Source organism: Leptodactylus fuscus, chromosome 6 (genome assembly GCF_031893055.1).
Source record: "Leptodactylus fuscus isolate aLepFus1 chromosome 6, aLepFus1.hap2, whole genome shotgun sequence".
Taxonomy (NCBI): domain Eukaryota; kingdom Metazoa; phylum Chordata; class Amphibia; order Anura; family Leptodactylidae; genus Leptodactylus; species Leptodactylus fuscus.
In genome coordinates, this window is record NC_134270.1 from 49,314,676 (window position 1) to 49,334,677 (window position 20,002).

A 20,002-nucleotide genomic window follows, 5' to 3' on the forward strand; every position below is an offset into this window, starting at 1 on the left:
AGTATCAGAATGGATTTACTGAAAGACGTCTGCTTCCTGTTCTGGATCAACTGGGACATCATTTTATTCCTTATATTTCCATGTGCCTGATGCCTATGGCTGACTTATTGGTAGTGGGGGTATACTTAATATTGAAATTGTCCTATAACTCTGAATTATACCTGAATTCTACCAAATCAGCTTGAATCTTATGGAGTGTTTCTAAAGCAGCTATTTCAACTAACAGTGAATTTAAAGCTATGAGTCAGGTTTTAGATTTTGGAGCCTAGAGAGATAAACTCATCTTGTACAAAAGCTTTGTGGGTTTCCCATGTTATCCAATGCATACGCCCTGCAGAGTCTTATACTCAAGGCTATCTATGAGTGCACTGAATTACCAATGGAGGAATCAAGAGTGGGATTGAGAGAGCTAAATACAGTCCTATGAAAAAGTTTGGGCACCCCTATTAATCTTAATCATTTTTAGTTCTAAATATTTTGGTATTTGCAACAGCCATTTCAGTTTGATATATCTAATAACTGATGGACACAGTAATATTTCAGGATTGAAATGAGGTTTATTGTACTAACAGAAAATGTGCAATATGCATTAAACCAAAATTTGACCGGTGCAAAAGTATGGGCACCTCAACAGAAAAGTGACATTAATATTTAGTACATCCTCCTTTTGCAAAGATAACAGCCTCTAGTCGCTTCCTGTAGCTTTTAATCAGTTCCTGGATCCTGGATAAAGGTATTTTGGACAAACAATTCAAGTTCAGTTAAGTTAGATGGTCGCCGAGCATGGACAGCCCGCTTCAAATCATCCCACAGATGTTCAATGATATTCAGGTCTGGGGACTGGGATGGCCATTCCAGAACATTGTAATTGTTCCTCTGCATGAATGCCTGAGTTGATTTGGAGCAGTTTTGGATCATTGTCTTGCTGAAATATCCATCCCCGGCGTAACTTCAACTTCGTCACTGATTCTTGAACATTATTCTCAAGAATCTGCTGATACTGAGTGGAATCCATGCGACCCTCAACTTTAACAAGATTCCTGGTGCCGGCATTGGCCACACAGCCGCAAAGCATGATGGAACCTCCACCAAATTTTACAGTGGGTAGCATGTGTTTTTCTTGGAATGCTGTTTCTTTTTGGACACCATGCATAATGCCTTTTTTTTTATAACCAAACAACTCAATCTTTGTTTCCAAAATGAAGTTGGCTTCTCCAAATGTGCTTTTGCATACCTCAGGTGACTCTGTTTGTGGCGTGCTTGCAGAAACGGCTTCTTTCTCATCACTCTCCCATACAGCTTCTCCTTGTGCAAAGTGCGCTGTATTGTTGACCGATGCACAGTGACACCATCTGTAGCAAGATGATGCTGCAGCTCTTTGGAGGTGGTCTGTGGATTGTCCTTGACTGTTCTCTCCATTCTTCTTCTCTGCCTTTCTGATATTTTTCTTGGCCTGCCACTTCTGGGCTTAACAAGAACTGTCCCTGTGGTCTTCCATTTCCTTACTATGTTCCTCACAGTGGAAACTGACAGGTTAAATCTCTGAGACAACGTTTTGTATCCTTCCCCTGAACAACTATGTTGAACAATCTTTGTTTTCAGATCATTTGAGAGCGGGCTGTCCATGTTCGGCGACCATCAAACTTAACTGAACTTGAATTGTTTTGTAGAAAGAAATGGTCCAAAATACCTTCATCCAGGATCCAGGAACTGATTAAAAGCTACAGGAAGCGACTAGAGGGTGTTATCTTTGCAAAAGGAGGATGTACTAAATATTAATGTCACTTTTCTGTTGAGGTGCCCATATTTTTGCACCGGTCAAATTTTGGTTTAATGCATATTGCGCATTTTCTGTTAGTACAATAAACCTCATTTCAATCCTGAAATATTACTGTGTCCATCAGTTATTAGATATATCAAACTGAAATGGCTGCTGCAAACACCAAAATATTTAGAACTAAAAATGATTAAGATTAATAGGGGTGCACAAACTTTTTCATAGGACTGTATATCGCTATCACTTAAAATCCCTTCAGCAAATTTGTTTAATTTAAGTGTTGTAGACTTGATTGATGGGACTTGACATACATTCAGTGCATAAAGGTTGGTCAATAACACTGTATGGTTGCCTATTTTCTCCTAGATGAAAGAAAAACAGCCCTCTGGGTTCCTCTAAATGCACTACAGTATGTATTGTTAAAGAGGACCTTTCACCATATCTGGGCACATGCAGTGTTATATACTGCCAGAAAGCTGACAGTGCGCTGAGTTCAGCGCACTGTCGGCTTTCCCGATCTGTGCCCGGTGTGAAGAGCTTACGGTCCGGTACCGTAGCTCTTCTATGGTCAGAAGGGCGTTTCTGACCATTAGCCAGAGACGTCCTTCTGCCTCGCGGCGCCAATCGCGCTGTGCTGTGGAGCGGGGAGGAACGCCCCCTCCCTCTGCTCACACAGCTAGTCCGTAGACTAGCATTATCAGGAGAGGGAGGGGGCGTTCCTCCCCGCTCCACAGCACAGCGTGATAGGCGCCGCGAGGCAGAAGGACGTCTCTGGCTAATGGTCAGAAACGCCCTTCTGACTGTAAAGCGCTACGGTACCGGGACCGATAGCGCTTTACACCGGGCACGGATCGGGAAAGCCGACAGTGCGCTGAATTCAGCGCACTGTCAGCTTTCTGGCAGTATATAACACTGCATGTGCCCAGATATGGTGAAAGGTCCTCTTTAAACTATCATTTAAAGGGATTATCCACTTTTCAAACATTGATGGTCAAGAAATAGGCTATCATGGTCAAGTACTATCATGGTTTCTATCATACACCACTATCATACAACTATCATATACTATCATTATGATAGACACCATGATTATACTTAAGGATTAAAAGTAGTTGTGAGATTTAGGTATCTGACCACTTTAAAGTGTGTTTCTTGGAGTAAAAAAGTTTGGACCTCTTCTGAGGTGTGTTAACGCTCCACACTAAAGAAGTGACTGGCCATGATGTTGTCCTGACTACTGTGGTTATCACAACAACATCCAGAGGGATAAGTATACACATAACATGCCACAAGACAAAAACAGAAACAAAATACGTAAACAGTTATGCAACATCCCAGTGAACACTGCTATACAGCCTGAGGTATGCAAAAGCACATTTGGACAAGCCAGCTTCATTTTGGATGAAGGTCCTGTGGACTGATGAAACAAAGATTGAGTTGTTTGGTCATACAAAAAGGCGTTATGCATGGCGTCCAAAAAAACAGCATTCCAAGAAAAACACTTGCTACCCACTGTAAAATTTGGTGGAGGTTCCATCATTCTTTGGGGCTGTGTGGCCAATGCCGGCAATGGGAATATTGTTAAAGTTGAGGGTTGCATGGATTCCACTCAGCATCCGCAGATTCTTGAGAATAATGTTCAAGAATCAGTGACGAGGTTGAAGTTAAGCCAGGGATGGATACTTCAGCAAGACAATGATCCAAAACACCGCTCCAAATCGACTCAGGCATTCATGCAGAGGAACAATTACAATGTTCTGCAATGGCCATCCCAGTCCCCAGACCTGAATATCATTGAACATCTGTGGGACGATTTGAAGCAGGCTGTCCATGCTCGGCGACCATCAAACTTAACTGAACTTGAATTGTTTTGTAAAGAGGAATGGTCCAAAATCCCTTCATCCAGGATCCAGGAACTGATTAAAAGCTACAGGAAGCGACTAGAGGCTGTTATCTTTGTAAAAGGAGGATCTACTAAATATTAATGTCACTTTTCTGTTGAGGTGCCCATACTTTTGCACCGGTCAAATTTTGGTTTAATGCATATTGCACATTTTCTGTTAGTACAATAAACCTCATTTCAATCCTGAAATATTACTGTGTCCATCAGTTATTAGATATATCAAGCTGAAATGGCTGCTGCAAACACCAAAATATTTAGAACTAAAAATGATTAAGATTAATAGGGGTGCCCAAACTTTTTCATAGGACTGTATATTGGGGCACAGTATGATTAGTGCTTTTTGCAGTTGGTGTATGGGTTTGTGTGTATATGTATATATGTATCCGTTTCCTTTTAAAGGGATAATTTCCACTATTCTCATCTCAAGGATCACATCTAAATTGCAAGTTTATGTAAATTCATTAGTTTTCCTATATACAAAATAATCCTTTAGAAATGCTGCTTCTTTTACTTGCTGTCTGAGATTATTCCTCCCCATAGTTTACACAAAGTTCCTAGGCTTAGGTCCCCAGACTGGCTTATTCTTATCTAGCATCTTATGATTAGTGACGTGACTTACTGCTCTCTGGAGGGGAGGGTGGCTGAGTTCTTGGGATAAAGCCTGATCTCATAACTGTTATCTCCCGAGTAAATAGGTCTGCTAATTGTAGACCAGTGCAAATTGCGTGAAGGAGGAGGAGAAACAGATGGAGATCATAATAATGAATGATAATGTGATGATGAACACCATGTGCTAGATGTGGAATGCGGGAGATCATGGAGAGAAGGAATGGAACAGTCTTGCTGACTTTGTTCGACTACTAATTTGATTTTTCCAAATAATCCGGTGATGTGAGTACGTAGAGACCTAATTCCTAAATATGTACCTGCATGCCCATGGCTAATTATGTGCTTGAAAATCTTCTGCCTTGCTATGGATTTGTCATTTGTTAATATGAAAAAAATTACCATACAGGAGTTAACTGCACATAGCTGCACCCTCTTCCTGTGCCACCATGTTACTCTGACCCAGTTGCCAGGTCTTATCTGTAATAGAATCATTATCAGATTCTGTATCACCGTCTTCACTTTTTTGCGACTCAACATGGGAATCAAGCCCTCACTATTACTAACAGATTTCTCCCTAGTTCCTTTACTAGAACTACCAGAAGTAGTACACCCCCTGTCACTACTACCAACAAAAACACTCATGTCTTCCACATCTACATCAAAAAACACAATGGCAGTTCTCATCCAACTAATCAAAAGAGGAGGATGAAGAGAAAGTCTGGAATTATGAGAAATATCTCTTTCAGCAGATGTCACATGACTACAATAGCATGGGATTTTTGTCAGTGAAGACAAAGGAGAAGACATAGTTGACAGTACAGAAAGACAACATGGTAAATTACATGATGGAACACAGAGAACACTCACTCAAAATTTGTGGTACTTCTTTATTCTGTGGCTACTGGTGGGGCTGTCCTGACCAGAAGTAGTGTTGCTGTTTCCATAGACACTCTTATTGTTAGTAGTAGTACTTGCATAGGTGTTTCCTGCTCCTCCTCTTTTTGCCTGTCCCCTGCCCAGTTTTTTTCCAGTCATTTTTATTCATTTATTTTACAAAAATATTTCAAGAAAAATTGCAAAGCACTAAAAGGGTCGCCTAGTCAATGAGTATTAGACTAGAACTGTGTGAGATTATATTTAATAGCAAGATTTTTTTCAGATTAGAACAGGATAGACTCTATATTTGGTAAACACAGCAAAAAAATGATAAAATAACGGAAATTCTTTTTTTTTCTAATTAGCAGAGGCTACACTATTGTGTATGTATGTATGTATGTATGTACGTATGTATGTGCAGTTTAGGAATTGAAAAACGCTTAAACAATTAATATTTTTTTCAGAATAATAACAATGCTTTGTCACACTGTGCATTTGGTTGCCAGAATGAAAAAACAACCCATGAAAATAAAAGTTTTGCTTTTTAAGATTTGTGTAAACTAGAATGTATATTGGGTGAACAACAAGAAACTGCTTGTATTTAGCTATTGTATTTAATGAAAAAATAAAAACTGTTGCCCACAAAAATCCTTAACAAAACATTTTTTATTAACAGCATTGTCTTGTCAGTAAAAAAAAAAGTATGTTTAAAGACCGTGAGATGAAACTGCTCTATTGCACAACAGACAGATAAAATTAGGTTAATGGCAATGAAGGGATTAACTGTACTAATTGTTCTATTTAATTTCTTGATTCTCTAAGTTCTTCTTGTCCTCTAACTATTGCTGGAATTCCTATTGCTTTTTCAGAACTGTTTTAGCCTGGAGTAAAGTGAAATGGATCCATTTTCATGTCCAAGTTTACAAGCTTTTATACTCCATATGACATCAGCACTCTAAGGTCCACCTACCACTGTTTGCTGGCTGAAAGGATGTCAGACGTTACTACAATGTCACAGTGACTCACAGACAGTGTCTGAATCATTCAACACCCGTCTCCTCCGTATTTCTTAGTCAAACAAGTGGCGGCAGCCATTTTGTCATAGTGTTGCCACTTTTGTTCGTCCCAAGTGAATTGCCATTTGTTCAGTTTCGTTCAAAACAGAACAATTTGGAATATTCATGTCTAATCTGGTTTGTGACAAACAAGGCTTGCATATATCTTCTTGGGATCTGAGCCACAAATTTTTTAAGACCCTAGGAATAAACCTGAATCGAGAGATCCAGCAATACTGCTAATAGGTATGGACATGCTGTGGATATCAATTATCTGCTACTTTGTGTTGGTCATCATTTAAAATCTCAATAAAATACACTTAAAGGGATTCTACCATTAAACTACCTTTTTGTCTAATGAACACGTCGGAATAGCCTTAAGAAAGGCTATTCGTCTCCTACCTTTAGACGTGGTCTCCGCCGCGCCGTTCCATAGAAATACCAGTTTTAACCGGTATGCAAATGAGCTCTCCGCAGCAATGAGGGCAGGCCCCAGCGCTGAAAGGCCGATGAGCGCATCCCCATTGCTGCCCGAGACTTCTTTCCTGCGCCGCCTCCTTGTTCTGCAGCAACTCCGCCTCTTCTGGCTTCTCTTGCTCTTGTAGTTCTATACAGGAGGATAGAGAGGCCACCCCAAAATGGCCGCTGGCCAGCTCCTGTATTGAACTGCAAGAGCGGCTACCCAAAAATGGCTGCAGAACAAGGAGGCGGTGCAGGAAAGAGCTCTCGGGCAGCAATGGGGATGCGCTCATCAGCCTTTCAGCGCTGGGGCCCTCCCTCATTGCTGCGGAGAGCTCATTTGCATACCGGTTAAAACCGGTATTTCTACGGAACGGCGCGGCGGAGACCACATCTAAAGGTAGGAGACAAATAGCCTTTCTTAAGGCTATTCCGACGTGTTCATTAGAAAAAAAGGTAGTTTAATGGTAGAATGCCTTTAAGTTTGTGGTTATAAAGGGACAAAATGTGAAGAAGTTCAAGAGGTTATGAATACTTTGTAAGCCACTGTATACAGTGTTGGCAAAAAGTATTGGCACCCCTGCAATTCTGTCAGATAATACTCATGTTCTTCCAGAAAATGATTGCAAGCACAAACTCTTTGGTATTAATATCTTCATTTATTTTGCTTGCAATGAAAAAACACCAAAGAGAATGAAAAAAAAGTCAAATTATTGATCATTTTACACAAAACTCCAAAAATGGGCCGGACAAAAGTATTGGCCCCCTCAGCCTAATACTTGGTAGCACAACCTTTAGACAAACAACCGCTTCCGATAACCAGCAATGAGTTTCTTACAAGGCTCAGCTGGAATTTTAGATCATTCTTCTTTGACAAACTTCTCCAGGTCCCTGAGATGTGAAGGAGGCCTTCTCCAAACTGCCATCAAGAGATCTCTCCACAGGTGTTCTATGGGATTCAGGTCTGGACTCATTGCTGGCCACTTTACAAGTCTCCAGTGCTTTCTCTTAAACCATTTTCTAGTGCTTTTTGAAGTGTGTTTTGGGTCATTGTCCTGCTGGAAGACCCATGACCTCTGAGGGAGACCCAGCTTTCTCACACTGGGCCCTACATTATGCTGCAAAATTTGTTGGTAGTCTTCAGACTTCATAATGCGATGCACACGGTCAAGCAGTCCAGTGCCAGCTGCAGCAAAGCAACCCCAAAACATCAGGGACCCTCCGCCATGTTTGACTGTAGGGACCGTGTTCTTTTCTTTGAAGGCCTCTTTTTTTCCTGTAAACTCTATGTTGATGCCTTTTCCCAAAAAGCTCTACTTTTGTCTCATCTGACCAGAGAACATTCTTCCAAAACGTTTTTGGCTTTCTCAGGTAAGTTTTGGCAAACTCCAGCCTGGCTTTTTTATGTCTCTGGGTAAGAAGTGGGGTCTTCCTGAGTATCCTACCATACAGTCCCTTTTCATTCAGACGCCGACGGATAGTACGGGGTGACACTGTTGTATCCTTGGACTGCAGGGCAGCTTGAACTTGTTTGGATGTTAGTCGAGGTTCTTTATCCACCATCCGCACAACTTGAAATTTGAAATCTCGTTGAAATCTGTCATCAATTTTTCTTTTCCCTCCACATCTAGCGAGGTTAGCCACAGTGCCATGGGCTTTAAACTTCTTGATGACACTGCGCACGGTAGACACAGGAACATTCAGGTCTTTGGAGATGGACTTGTAGCCTTGAGATCTTCTTTCTTTTCTCCATGCTCAATGTGGTACACACAAGGACACAGGACAGAGGTTGAGTCAACTTTAATCCATTTCAACTGGCTGCAAGTGTGATTTAGTTATTGCCACCACCTGTTTTGTGCCTCAGGTAAGTAACAGGTGCTGTTAATTACACAAATTAGAGAAGCGTCACATGATTTTTCAAACAGTGCCAATACTTTTGTCCACCCCCTTTTTTATGTTTGCTGTGGAATTATATCCAATTTGGCTTTTTGACAATTCTTTTTGTGGTTTTCCATTGAAGACAAATTAAATGAAGATAATAATACCAAAGAGTTTGTGCTTGCAATCATTTTCTGGAAGAAAATGAGTATTATCTGACAGAATTGCAGGGGTGCCAATACTTTTGGCCAACACTGTATGTTGTTTTACGTGGTGTAATGTTCTACTAAACCTAACATAGCATCCTCCAGGGTGAAGCTGTTTTTCCCCAAAGACTTTCACTAGAGCTTAAATAGAGATAAGTGTTAGGAGTCACTGTGCAGATCAGTGGGGGCAGCCTGTCTACACCTCATATCTTTCCATTGTTTTTTTATTTTGTAATAGTAAGGCAATTTTTGTAACATGTAAGAAATGAAGAATATTTCATTGTATCTTCCCTTGTATGGAGTGAGTATCCAGATATAAGCTCTTATATTACCTGGGTTATATGTTTTGACTGATTTACACACGTAATAGTAAGGTGATTTCTTATTATTTCTTATTGACATGTCAGTAAATAATATTTGTATATTTATCATATTCTGATGTCACAACCTGCTGAATATACAGAGATTGGCACAACTTAGATACTGTATATGTGTTCCTGCAGGTGAAGCCAGTTACTGTTCGCTTTTCAGGAAGTTCCTTCACCAGTTGCAACCACTGAGTAACTGACTTGTACCCACTTCTCTTATTCTAAGGGCTAGTTCACACGTGAAAACCGCCTAGCTTATTTGTGCGAGGTTAAAAACCGCGGGGAGTTTTTTCGACGCGGTTATTTTGCATTCCGAGCGGTTTTTGACGCGGTTGTTGACGCGGTTTTCGCTAGCGGTTTTCGCTAGGTTTTTTTTTCCCTATATGTGCTATAGAAACCGCGGGCGAAAACCGCGCGGTTTTGTGTGCAAAAAAACACGCGTTTTTTTACCGTGCGGTTTTCGCCTCCCATTCACTTCTATGGAATTCTTCAGGCGTTTTCCGCCTGAAGAAAGGTCATGTCGCTTCTTTTTTCCGCTAGCGGCGATAAACCACTAGGAGGGAAAAAAAAAGCTAGCGGTCTACATAGACCACTATTGCAAAGGGGCGGTTTTTGAAGCGAAATCCGCTGTCAAAAACTCCCCTTTGCCCACGTGTGAACTAGCCCTACAAGAGTTTCTGCAGCAGCTGAAGTGAGTATTATACACTTCTTTGTCCTAGATATGGCAGAACCTCATAATATAACTGCAGAACATCGCAATATATGTCTCAGGGTGCATTCACACTGAGTAAACGCTAGCTTATTCTGAACGTAAAACACGTTCAGAATAAGCGGCGTCTAAAGCAGCTCCATTCATTTCTATGGGAGCGGGGATACGAGCGCTCCCCATAGAAATGAATGGGCTGCTTCTTTCACTCCGTGCAGTCCCATTGAAGTGAATGGGGAGTGCCGGCGTATACGGCAAGCTCTGCTCATGCCGGAGCGTACACGCCGGCACTCCCCATTCACTTCAATGGGACTGCACGGAGTGAAAGAAGCAGCCCATTCATTTCTATGGGGAGCGCTCGTATCCCCGCTCCCATAGAAATGAATGGAGCTGCTTTAGACGCCACTTATTCTGAACGTGTTTTACGTTCAGAATAAGCTAGCGTTTACTCAGTGTGAATGCACCCTCAGTGGATGCAAAACATCATAATACACAACTCAGCTGATGTAGAACCTTCATCAAGGTCTTCATACAGACCTTGGATGCTGCACATTATTACAATGAACAAATGACACCCCAGCTTCTGCAGAACATCATAATACACATTTTAGCTATTGCAGACCCCCTAGCTGGACGACACCATTATAAGTGCTGTAAAACCTGGTAATATATACCAATATATACCATACTGCTACATAACATCACAGTGCACACACAGACCATTATGGCATTCTTTGCATCAGTAGGTATAGTATGAAGACCTGTAGCAGCTGATGTGAGTGTTGTGATGTTCTGCAGCAACTGAGATGTGTATTCTAAGTTTTTGCAGCATCTGAGGTATGTATTGTTCTGCAGCAGATGAGTTGTATATAATGTATGAGACATCAGCTTATGAGATATGTATTATGATCTGCAGCAGCTAGTGTGTGTAAAAAGAGATTCTGCAGCAGCTGAGCTGTGTAGCAAGACACTCTAGTGCAGCTAAGGCATTATACCGTATAACACTATAGATCCTGAAGAACCTTGTTTTTAGAGACAGATAGAGCACTAGTCAGTCAAAGGACTTTAGGATCTTCCTCCAACATCCAAAAGCTACTTCTTTAGGAATATTAAGATGAATATTAAAATTCAGTAAGCGGAGAAGTGCTCCAACTCCAGTGGAGATCCAGGGGACATGCATTGAGATAGTCAGGACCTATAAGTACCTGGGTGTTCTCCACAATAATAAACTGGACTAGGCTGATCACCTGGAGGCGCTGCACAGAAAGGGCCACAGCAGGCTCTACCTGCTCAGGAGGCTGAGGGCCTTCGGAGTCCAGGGGACACTTCTTATGGCCTTTTTCAACTCTGCGGTTACTTCAGCCATCTTTTTCGGTGTGGCCTGCTGGGGGAGTAGTATATCAACCAGGGACAGAAATAGACTTGACCGGCTGGTTAGAAGGGCCAGCTCTGTCCTGGGGAGCCCCCTGGACCCAGTACAGGTGGTGGGTGACAGAAGGATATAGTCCGTGGTGAGCTCCATGCTGGAAAACAACTCCCACCCCATGTATGAGACCGTGATAGCACTGGGCAGTACTATCAGTGACCGACTGCTTCACCCCAAGTATGAGAAGGAGTTCTGTATAACATAGATGTAGACACTAAATCTTTCCAAATCCAGCATAAGTCAAAGACTTAAAGAAGTTGTAAAGCATCAGTTTATTTTCTTTCAAACACAGTGCCACCCCTATCTACTGGAGATCAGTGGTATTGCAGCTCAACCATTTTTACTTCAATGAAGCTGATCTGCAATACCAGAAAGTCTTTGAGGACAGGTATGGGACTATTCTTGGAAGAAAGCAGTCATGTTTCTCCAATCCTGTACAATCCTTGAAAATCGAGGCAGATTTGCTAATCCTATCTAAGGCTAAGGTCCCTATGGATTTGTGAACATCTATCATGTAAACGTATAATACTTTAAATACATTATTTCTAGCACCATCACTGGATGTTATTGGTGAATGTGAATGTCTTGGCTATACAGTCAATAGAACAGATTTAGTAAGGTAAGTGAGACAAAAACTGGCCTACATTCTGTGCACCATACTTATTATGTGTTTTAGGCTAAGGTCCACATTGTGGTAAGCCTGTTTTATTTTTTTGTTGTTGCAGATTTTGCGGTAGTTTTTTTAGCCAAACCCAGGAGTTTCCTTTCTGTGAAATCCTGCATCTCTTTATTCTCTCGCTAGCTTTTGTGTTGAGGGCTGTTCCTGCCTCTTACCCAGTAACTGTCTATAGAGTACGGCTGTGTACAATGTAGAGAAATGAGGGGAGGGTCACGTCAAACAGATATAGCTCCGGTGATATGTAAAATGTAGAAGCTTGCTTTTGGTATCATATAGAAGAGGAAATTCTCGTGGTATGTAGTGTAGCCATTTATGATTTAAAGAGGACCTTTCACCATTTTGCCCACAGGCCGTTCTATACTTTACTGCCGTAAAGCTGACAGTGCGCTGAGTTCAGTCATAGGGTAAGTTGAAGGAGTTTTTGCATGTAACAGATTTACTAATACTGTCTAATTTTTAAAATTTTCAAAGCCGACTATACGCATTAGATTTTGGAGAGCCATCATGCAGCCATTCGATCATTGATTCATATGAACAATTCCACAGCCAACATTAGCATCTAAACTGTAATGTGGAGCGGGGAGGAACGCCCCCCTCCCTCCCTGATAATGCTCATCTATGGACGAGTACTGCGAGCAGATGGAGGGGGCGTTCCTCCCGGCTCTCACAGCACAGCGCGATTGGCTGTGCTGTGAAGAAGGACGTCTCTGACTGAGTGTCAGAAACGCCCTTCTGACCATAGAAGAGCTACGGTACCGGGCCGTAAGCTCTTCACACCGGGCCCAGACCGGGAAAGCCGACAGTGCGCTGAACTCAGCACACTGTCAGCTTTCCGGCAGTATATAGAACTGCCTGTGGGCAAAATGGTGAAAGGCCCTCTTTAAAGAGCTTCACTGGCTGAAAACTCATTCTGGATTGGGATATTTCTATCACAAATATTATACAGCAATATCCCAATCCCGACTATGTTTTCAAACAGTGATATCTCTGGAAGTAATACAGATAGCGCTGCAAACCTAACTGAAGTGACCCTCCCCTATCCTCATTTTCTCTACACAGTCCGTACTCCAAGCCTGTACTCCATGCACAGATACTCAGTGAGAGGCAGGAACAGATCTCATACAGAAACAAGGGAAAGAAGAAAGAGATGCAGGATTTCACAGAAAGGAGACAAAATTTGTTAATAAAGTATTTTACAAAATTTAATAATGATACAAATACTGCCAGAAAATCAAAAGTTGTATGAAAGTTTAGTTATAATTTAACAACAACTAGAATGCCAAACACTTCTGACTATGGCCTTAGATTTTCCTTGGTTGATCAGCCATGAAAATACTGTGAACATTCATTGGTAAGAGCCAATGGCAGGTGTCAGTTTGCCAAAAGAACATCAGGAATGTTAGATATTTTCAGCTAGCTGTCAGCTGGAAATATGAGTGTTTGGTTGCTTGTAGTTGATCATCAGCCATCTAGATTGAACAGTTTAGATGCTAATGTTGGCTGTGGAATTGTTCATATGAATCAATGATCGAATGGCTGCATGATGGCTCTCCAAAATCTAATGCGTATAGTCGGCTTTGAAAATTTTAAAAATTAGACAGTATTAGTAAATCTGTTACATGCAAAAACTCCTTCAACTTACCCTATGACTGGAGGTCCATGTGGCATGACAGGGTGGTGCAAGGTGCTCGAAGGAACCAGACTGATAATGGTGAAGTGCAAACATTAGAAGATCTGTCCAGGACTGTCAATAACCTGAAAATTAGGCTTTTATACAGATGTATATCTTCTCCAAAAGGAGTGTGGGGGGGGGGGGGGAGACCGAATTCTAGAAATGTAGGGAGCAGTGACTATAAATAAGGCTCTTGAGAGTAGGGTAAGATTTAGGCTGAAACTAGATGGTAAATTTGGGTGTCCAAAGATTTCTGGGCTGCTCAGCAACTCTTTCAGTAATGTAAGTGATTGACATGCATTGCAAACCCGAGGATGCTGTGACTCCTAGCTTCAAAGAAAAACAGCACTGTGTGAATTTTGTGACATTCTCACAGTGCAGTGCAGCTCCACTCACTTATTAGTGAAGGAATCACATGTCAACATGGCGATCTTTGGTCGTACAACAGAAGTCGAGACCATAATCGCTGTGTAGCCTAGTCCTGGTGAAAGAGCATTGTTTGGAATAGTTACAGGCAATATAGTCTACGTCTGGTCTTAGTATAATGACATGCAGTTGTTGATCTACTAACTAGAGATGAGTGAACACTAAAATGTTCGAGGTTCGATATTCGTTTCGAGTAGCCCCTCAATATTCGACTACTCAAATATTGAACCCTATTATAGTCTATGGGGGAAAATGCTCGTTTCAGGGGTAGGCAACGTTCAATCAAATTACACTTACCAAGTCCACGAGTGAGAGTCGGGCTGGATCCTCCAAGAAGTCTTCTCCTTGCAGAGTCCCCGCGGCGTCTTCCGGCTCTTCATTCACTCTGCCAGGCATCGGGCCTAGGCAGAGCCGACTGCGCATGCCCGTACTACAAGCAGACATGCGCAGTCGGCTCTGCCCAGGCCCGATGCCTGGCAGAGTGAATGAAGAGCCGGAAGACGCCGCGGGGAAGCTGCACGGAGAAGACTTCTAAAGGTAGGAGAAGAACCAGCGTTATAGCATTCAGCGTTATTATTATTATAGCAACAGCGTTAGCTGTATAGCATTCGGCCAATCAATGCTGGTTCTGCATCGAACTTTTACATTCGAATAGCGAGTGGTACTCGATCGAGTACGAGTATTTCGAATACCGTAGTATTCGATCGAATACCTACTCGATCGAATACTACTCTCTCATCTCTACTACTAACCAAAGCATGATTCACGAAATTGTGCCACCTTGTTTGGTCGGCAAATGTCTACTTTATTAAAGGAAACTAAAGTCATCCCACCATCTTACAGTTCTATATTATTTTTCCTAGAATTTGTTTCAGCGTTGGATGGCTGTGATAAACCAAAGTTATTTTTGTGAGTTCATCCTATTAGGATTTTCAGATGGACAGATTTTGCTGTCGTTTGTTATACTCGTCATCTACACAATGATCCTCCTGGGCAACTTAACCATATTGAGTGTTATTAAAATTGACAAAAATTTACAAACCCCCATGTACTTTTTTTTAAGTTATTTATCCATATTAGATATCTGTTACTCTACAGTCACCCTCCCAGCCATGCTGGTCAATGCCATCACTGGAAATAGGAGGATATCCTTCAACAGATGCTTCACCCAACTCTACTTCTTCGTCTCTCTTGGGGGTTCGGAATGTCTATTATTGGCTGCCATGGCTTATGATCGATACGTGGCTATATGTAACCCTCTCCATTACGCTGTCATTATGAATAAGAGATTTTGCTCATATTTAGTAGGAGGATCCTGGTTTAGTGGCTTTCTGAACTCAGTCCTTCATACTTTGATGACCTCTAAACTAACATTTTGTGGAACTCGTTTCGTCAACCACTTTTTCTGTGATGTCCCCCCCATGTTAAATGCGGCCTGCACCGACACACACACTAGTCAGTTGTTACTATACATAGTCAGTGTTTTTTTGGGGATGACTCCATTTGTGTTTGTCATTGTTTCCTATGTTCAAATAATCTCCACTATTTTGAAGATTCCATCATCAACTGGAAGACAGAAGGCATTCTCCACTTGCTCGTCCCACCTCATAGTTGTTACTGTTTTCTATGTGACTGCTAACTTTAACTATATTGGTCCTGCACCTGGAGATTCATTTGACATAGTGAGGCTCTCATCTGTGCTGTACAGTGTTTTAACTCCTTTGTTTAACCCTGTTATTTACTGCCTGAGGAACCAAGAGGTCCGGAGGGCTCTTGAAAAGGCTTTAACTGGGAAATATGGTAATTTAAAATAAAATTTACATATCAGCAGTAATACAGTATTTCTTTACAGTGATGTACATGTATACCATCCGGTATATACGGTAGTAGATAAACGCCATATCTATCTACCCTCCGTGTATACTTTACACAAACTGATGTATACAAGTGTTTTTGTTCACTCACATTGTACCTGTGCCATTGGGTGAGAAGAAACCTGTATACTGTCATCCGGTACATACGGCAGTACATACACTCCATATATCTACGCTCTGTGTATAGTTCAATCAAAAACACTTCTATACATCAGTTTGTGCACTCACTCATTATAACTGTCCCATTGGGTGAGAAGAAAGCTGTATACTGACATCCGGTGTATATGGCAGTAGATACGCTCAATATATCTACCCTCTGTGTATACAAAAAACATACACTTGTATACATCAGTTTGTGAACTCACTCATTCCTGCATACTGTCATCTGGTATATATGGCGTTTATCTACTACCATATATCTGCTGGTGCAAATCTGAACTCACACCAAGGAATCAGAGATCAAACTTGAACTCAAAAGAAAACATACACACAAAGGCTCAATTATGATGTTATAAGTAGAAGAGTCGCTCAGCAAGTGACAGATGTGGCTCTTTGTGTACACTCTGTCCCACCAAAAAGGCTAACTTTAAGGGCCACAGGTCTAACTTCGACACCCAATACGTGTAGGGCGCAGAGGGATCGGAGAGGACAGGGTTGTGGTTGGCCAGGTATTCATGCAACATGCGCCTATACTTTTCACTCCTGGTGACACTAGGCCCCTCAGTGGCGGTAGTTTTCAGAGGGGGTGCCATTAATGTGTCCCACACCTTGGAGAGTGTTCCCCTAGTGGGTGTGGACCGGATGGCAGTTGTTAGCCTCTTGGAGGAACGCTCCTCTCTGCCGCCAGCGAGGGTTAATGTAAAAATTTCCATCATAATCTGCACCAGTTGCTTGTGGCAATCATTTATGCGATTAGTCCTCCTCTCTACCGGAATGAAAGATGAGATGTTATTTTTATACCGGGGGGTCGAGGATTGCAAAAATTCAGTACTCCTCTCCATGATGTGTACATGATGCGTTTATCACTTGAAAAGCAGCCCAACATGAAGTCAGCCATGTGTGCCAGGGTGTTACTTGGCATGATTTTGCTGCCTCCACCACTCTCATTTTCCTCCTCCCCTTCGCCCCATCCACGCTGAAGCAATGGGATGCACTGCACTTCCCCGCTAGCCTCGTGTGTGAGAATGACATCATTTGCTACTTCATCCTCCTCCTCTTCCTCCATCATTCAACACTGAGAAGCTGACAGTAGTGTGCTCTGAGTATCTAGCTGTGATAGGTCTGCTTATCCCGGACTCCTCAGCGTGCAATGCGTTATCCCTAATTGCAATGAGGGATTCTCGCATCACACAGAGGAGCGGAATGGTTACGCTCACTAATGCATCGTCACAGCTGACCCTCTTGGTGGACTCCTCAAAGACGCGTAGTATCTCACATAAGTCTGCCATCCATGGCCACTCATGGTGCAGAAACTGAGGGAGCTGACTTCGAGGACTTTGAGGAACCCTTGGGTTTTGGAGATGGTACTCCATCAAAGGTCTCTGCTGCTCACACACCCTGCTCAACATATGGTATGTTGAGTTCCAGCATGTGTTAACATCACACAACAGCCGGTGTTGAGGCAGATGTAGGCGTTGCTGGAGGGTATTCAGGCTATCAGCGGCAAATGTAGACTTATGAAAGTGGGCGCACAAGCGGCGCACTTTCACCAGTAGCTTAGGCACATTGGGGTAGATTTTTAAAAACCTTTGCACCAACTTGAAAACTTGGGCCAGGCATGGAAAGTGTTTTGAGTCTGGCAAGCTCCAGAGCCGCTACCAGGTTCCGGTCATTATCACGCACGACCATGCCAACCACATTGCCGTCTCTTCTAGAATGGCATCCCTCACCTCGGGGGCAGTGGGTTTTCTGTCACACAAGCTGATGAGCTTCAGCACGACCTGCTGACGTCTCCCCATGCCAGTGCTGCAGCGTTTCCAGCTCAAAGCTGGGGTCGATGTTATGGCAGAGGAGGTGGCTTTGTGAGAACCCCTGCCAGCAATCTTGGGCGGGGAGAGGAGATAGGCCGCCCCAGTTTGTGACCCGGTCACAGCCTCGACTACATTCACCCAACCTGTTGTTACAGAGATGCAGCGTCCCTGTCCACATGCGCTTGTCCAGGCATCGGTGGTCAAGTAGACCTTAGAGCAATGCGCATAACTCAGGGCCCGCCTGATGTTATGGGACACGTGCTGGTGCAGGGCGGGGACGGCACACCAAAAGAAGTAGTGACGGCTAGGGGCAGCATAGTGAGGTGCCGCAGCTGCCATCAAGCCTAAGTCTCCACAAGCAGAAGTGCCAACATCTCCAGGGCCAGCAGTTTTGAGACATGCCCATTTAAGACTTGGGCATGTGGGTGGATTGCGCTGTACTTCTGCCTGCGATCAAACGCTTAGGAAATGGAGATTTGCTGGGAAGAGGCACATGATGGTGCAGGCCAAAGGAGCAGAGGAAGGAAAAGGGGAGGATGAGGGTGAAGCCCCCAAAGTGTCAGAGGCAGATGTGGAGGTGTCCTGGCTGGTAGTCTGGACTGCAGCACCAGCACTGGAAACAGTGGAAGAGTCAGTGTCGGCAACACCGGCCGATGATTGTCCTGCGTTTGCTCTCTCCCACTGAGCCCAGTGCTTGCCTTACAAATGACGGCGCATGGCTGAGGTAGTCAGGTTGCTCTTCTAAGAGCCCCTATTCAGTTTTGAGTTGCGCAGTGTGCAAACTGCACTAAATTTGTCCTCCGCGCATACATTGAAAAATCTACACACCATCGAGGGACGTTGCCTCGATGGGTGACTTTTGGGACGAGTGGCTAGTACAGGGGACATCTTGGACCTTGCTGGCTCTGGCCTGGCTTCTGTGAAGCAGGTGTCCTGTACCTCTGAATATGCCTCTAGCCATCTTTTTTGGTGCTGAGCTTGCCTCCACATCTACACTGCTTTCCCCACTACACATCACCCCTGTCCAGGTTGGGTCGGTGGTCTCGTTGTCCACCACCTCCTCTTGCCAATTGCTCACTCTCCTCTTACTGCAAACCGCACATAACCACAGCCGGTCCTGATGGCAACTTTGTCTCGTCATCACCACTGAGGCCGAGAAACGCTCGCTGCGGGTCCACAACCACAAAATTGGCAGGAGATGGAGGATGCTCCAGTGTTTGGGCATGAGGACATAGAAATTCATCTGTTAGCTCCTTGGATTTGGGAAGTGGTTGAACAAAGTGGAAGAATGGAAAAGGACCCGAAAACAGCTCCTGGGAGGGGGCAAAGGTGGGATGACTCTGCTGGGAAGATTGGGCATGTTGGGAGGAAGGAGGGGCAGACTCTTGGGTATGAACACGACTGGAGGTAATGGCTGACCGGCTGGTGGAAAAGCAGCTGGAAGCATTATCCGCTAGCCACTGTAACACCTGTTCATGGTGCTCGGGCCTGGTCTGCGTTGTACCCTGCACCCTGTTTAACATTGCCATGTACAAAGGGCTACCCCCTTCTGTTGAATGTGGGGACCCAATAATTTACAACTTATACCCTATTCTGTTTATAGGGGATAAGGTGCCTTTGTGGGAAACCCATGTTAACCTCTCAATTGCCATGGATTACCAGTAGGGTTGAGCGATCGGGATCGGAAAAGATTGGATTCCGATCGGCGATTGGAATTCCGATTCCAATCTTTTTAGGCGGGATCAAGGTCAGAGGTTATTTCCCACAATGCTTTACTACTGGCCAAGCATTGTGGGAAAAGCTAACAATGTTAGCTAGGTCCCATAGGAATGAATGGATGCAGCCGGCACACAGCCTGTGTCGGTGTCCGGCCGCTTAACCCCCTGCGCGCTGGCTGTGTCCATTCATTCTAATGGGAGACTAGCTAACATCTATAGTAGCTTAAGGCTTGGTTCACATATGCTGATGTGTTCCGTCTGTAAGAGTCCGCATGAGGACCCCTATGAGGACTATAATGGGGTCTGTGTGCTTGAACTGCACAGCGCTTGCAGTTGCGCTTGTGTTCCGTCCTTAGGGGTCCTCATGCGGACTCTTACGGACGGAACACATCAGCATATG

At 43.4% G+C, this 20,002-nt stretch overlaps 2 protein-coding genes across 2 annotated transcripts in view; both read left to right on the plus strand.

Annotated features, from left to right (window-relative positions):
• ZBTB45 (zinc finger and BTB domain containing 45) overlaps positions 1 to 20,002 on the plus strand; it is a 500,250-nt gene that overhangs the window by 94,686 nt on the left and 385,562 nt on the right. The gene's annotated exons all lie outside the window — the stretch shown is intronic.
• LOC142209108 (olfactory receptor 5V1-like) lies at positions 14,922 to 15,854 on the plus strand. Its single transcript, XM_075278047.1, has one exon. The coding sequence runs from the start codon at positions 14,922 to 14,924 to the stop codon at positions 15,852 to 15,854; it is 933 nt and encodes a 310-aa protein (XP_075134148.1).

What these genes read in the sequence shown, in the direction of transcription:
- LOC142209108 (XM_075278047.1), top strand. Translation starts at nt 14,922, where the DNA reads ATGGCTGTGATAAACCAAAGTTATTTTTGTGAGTTCATCCTATTAGGA.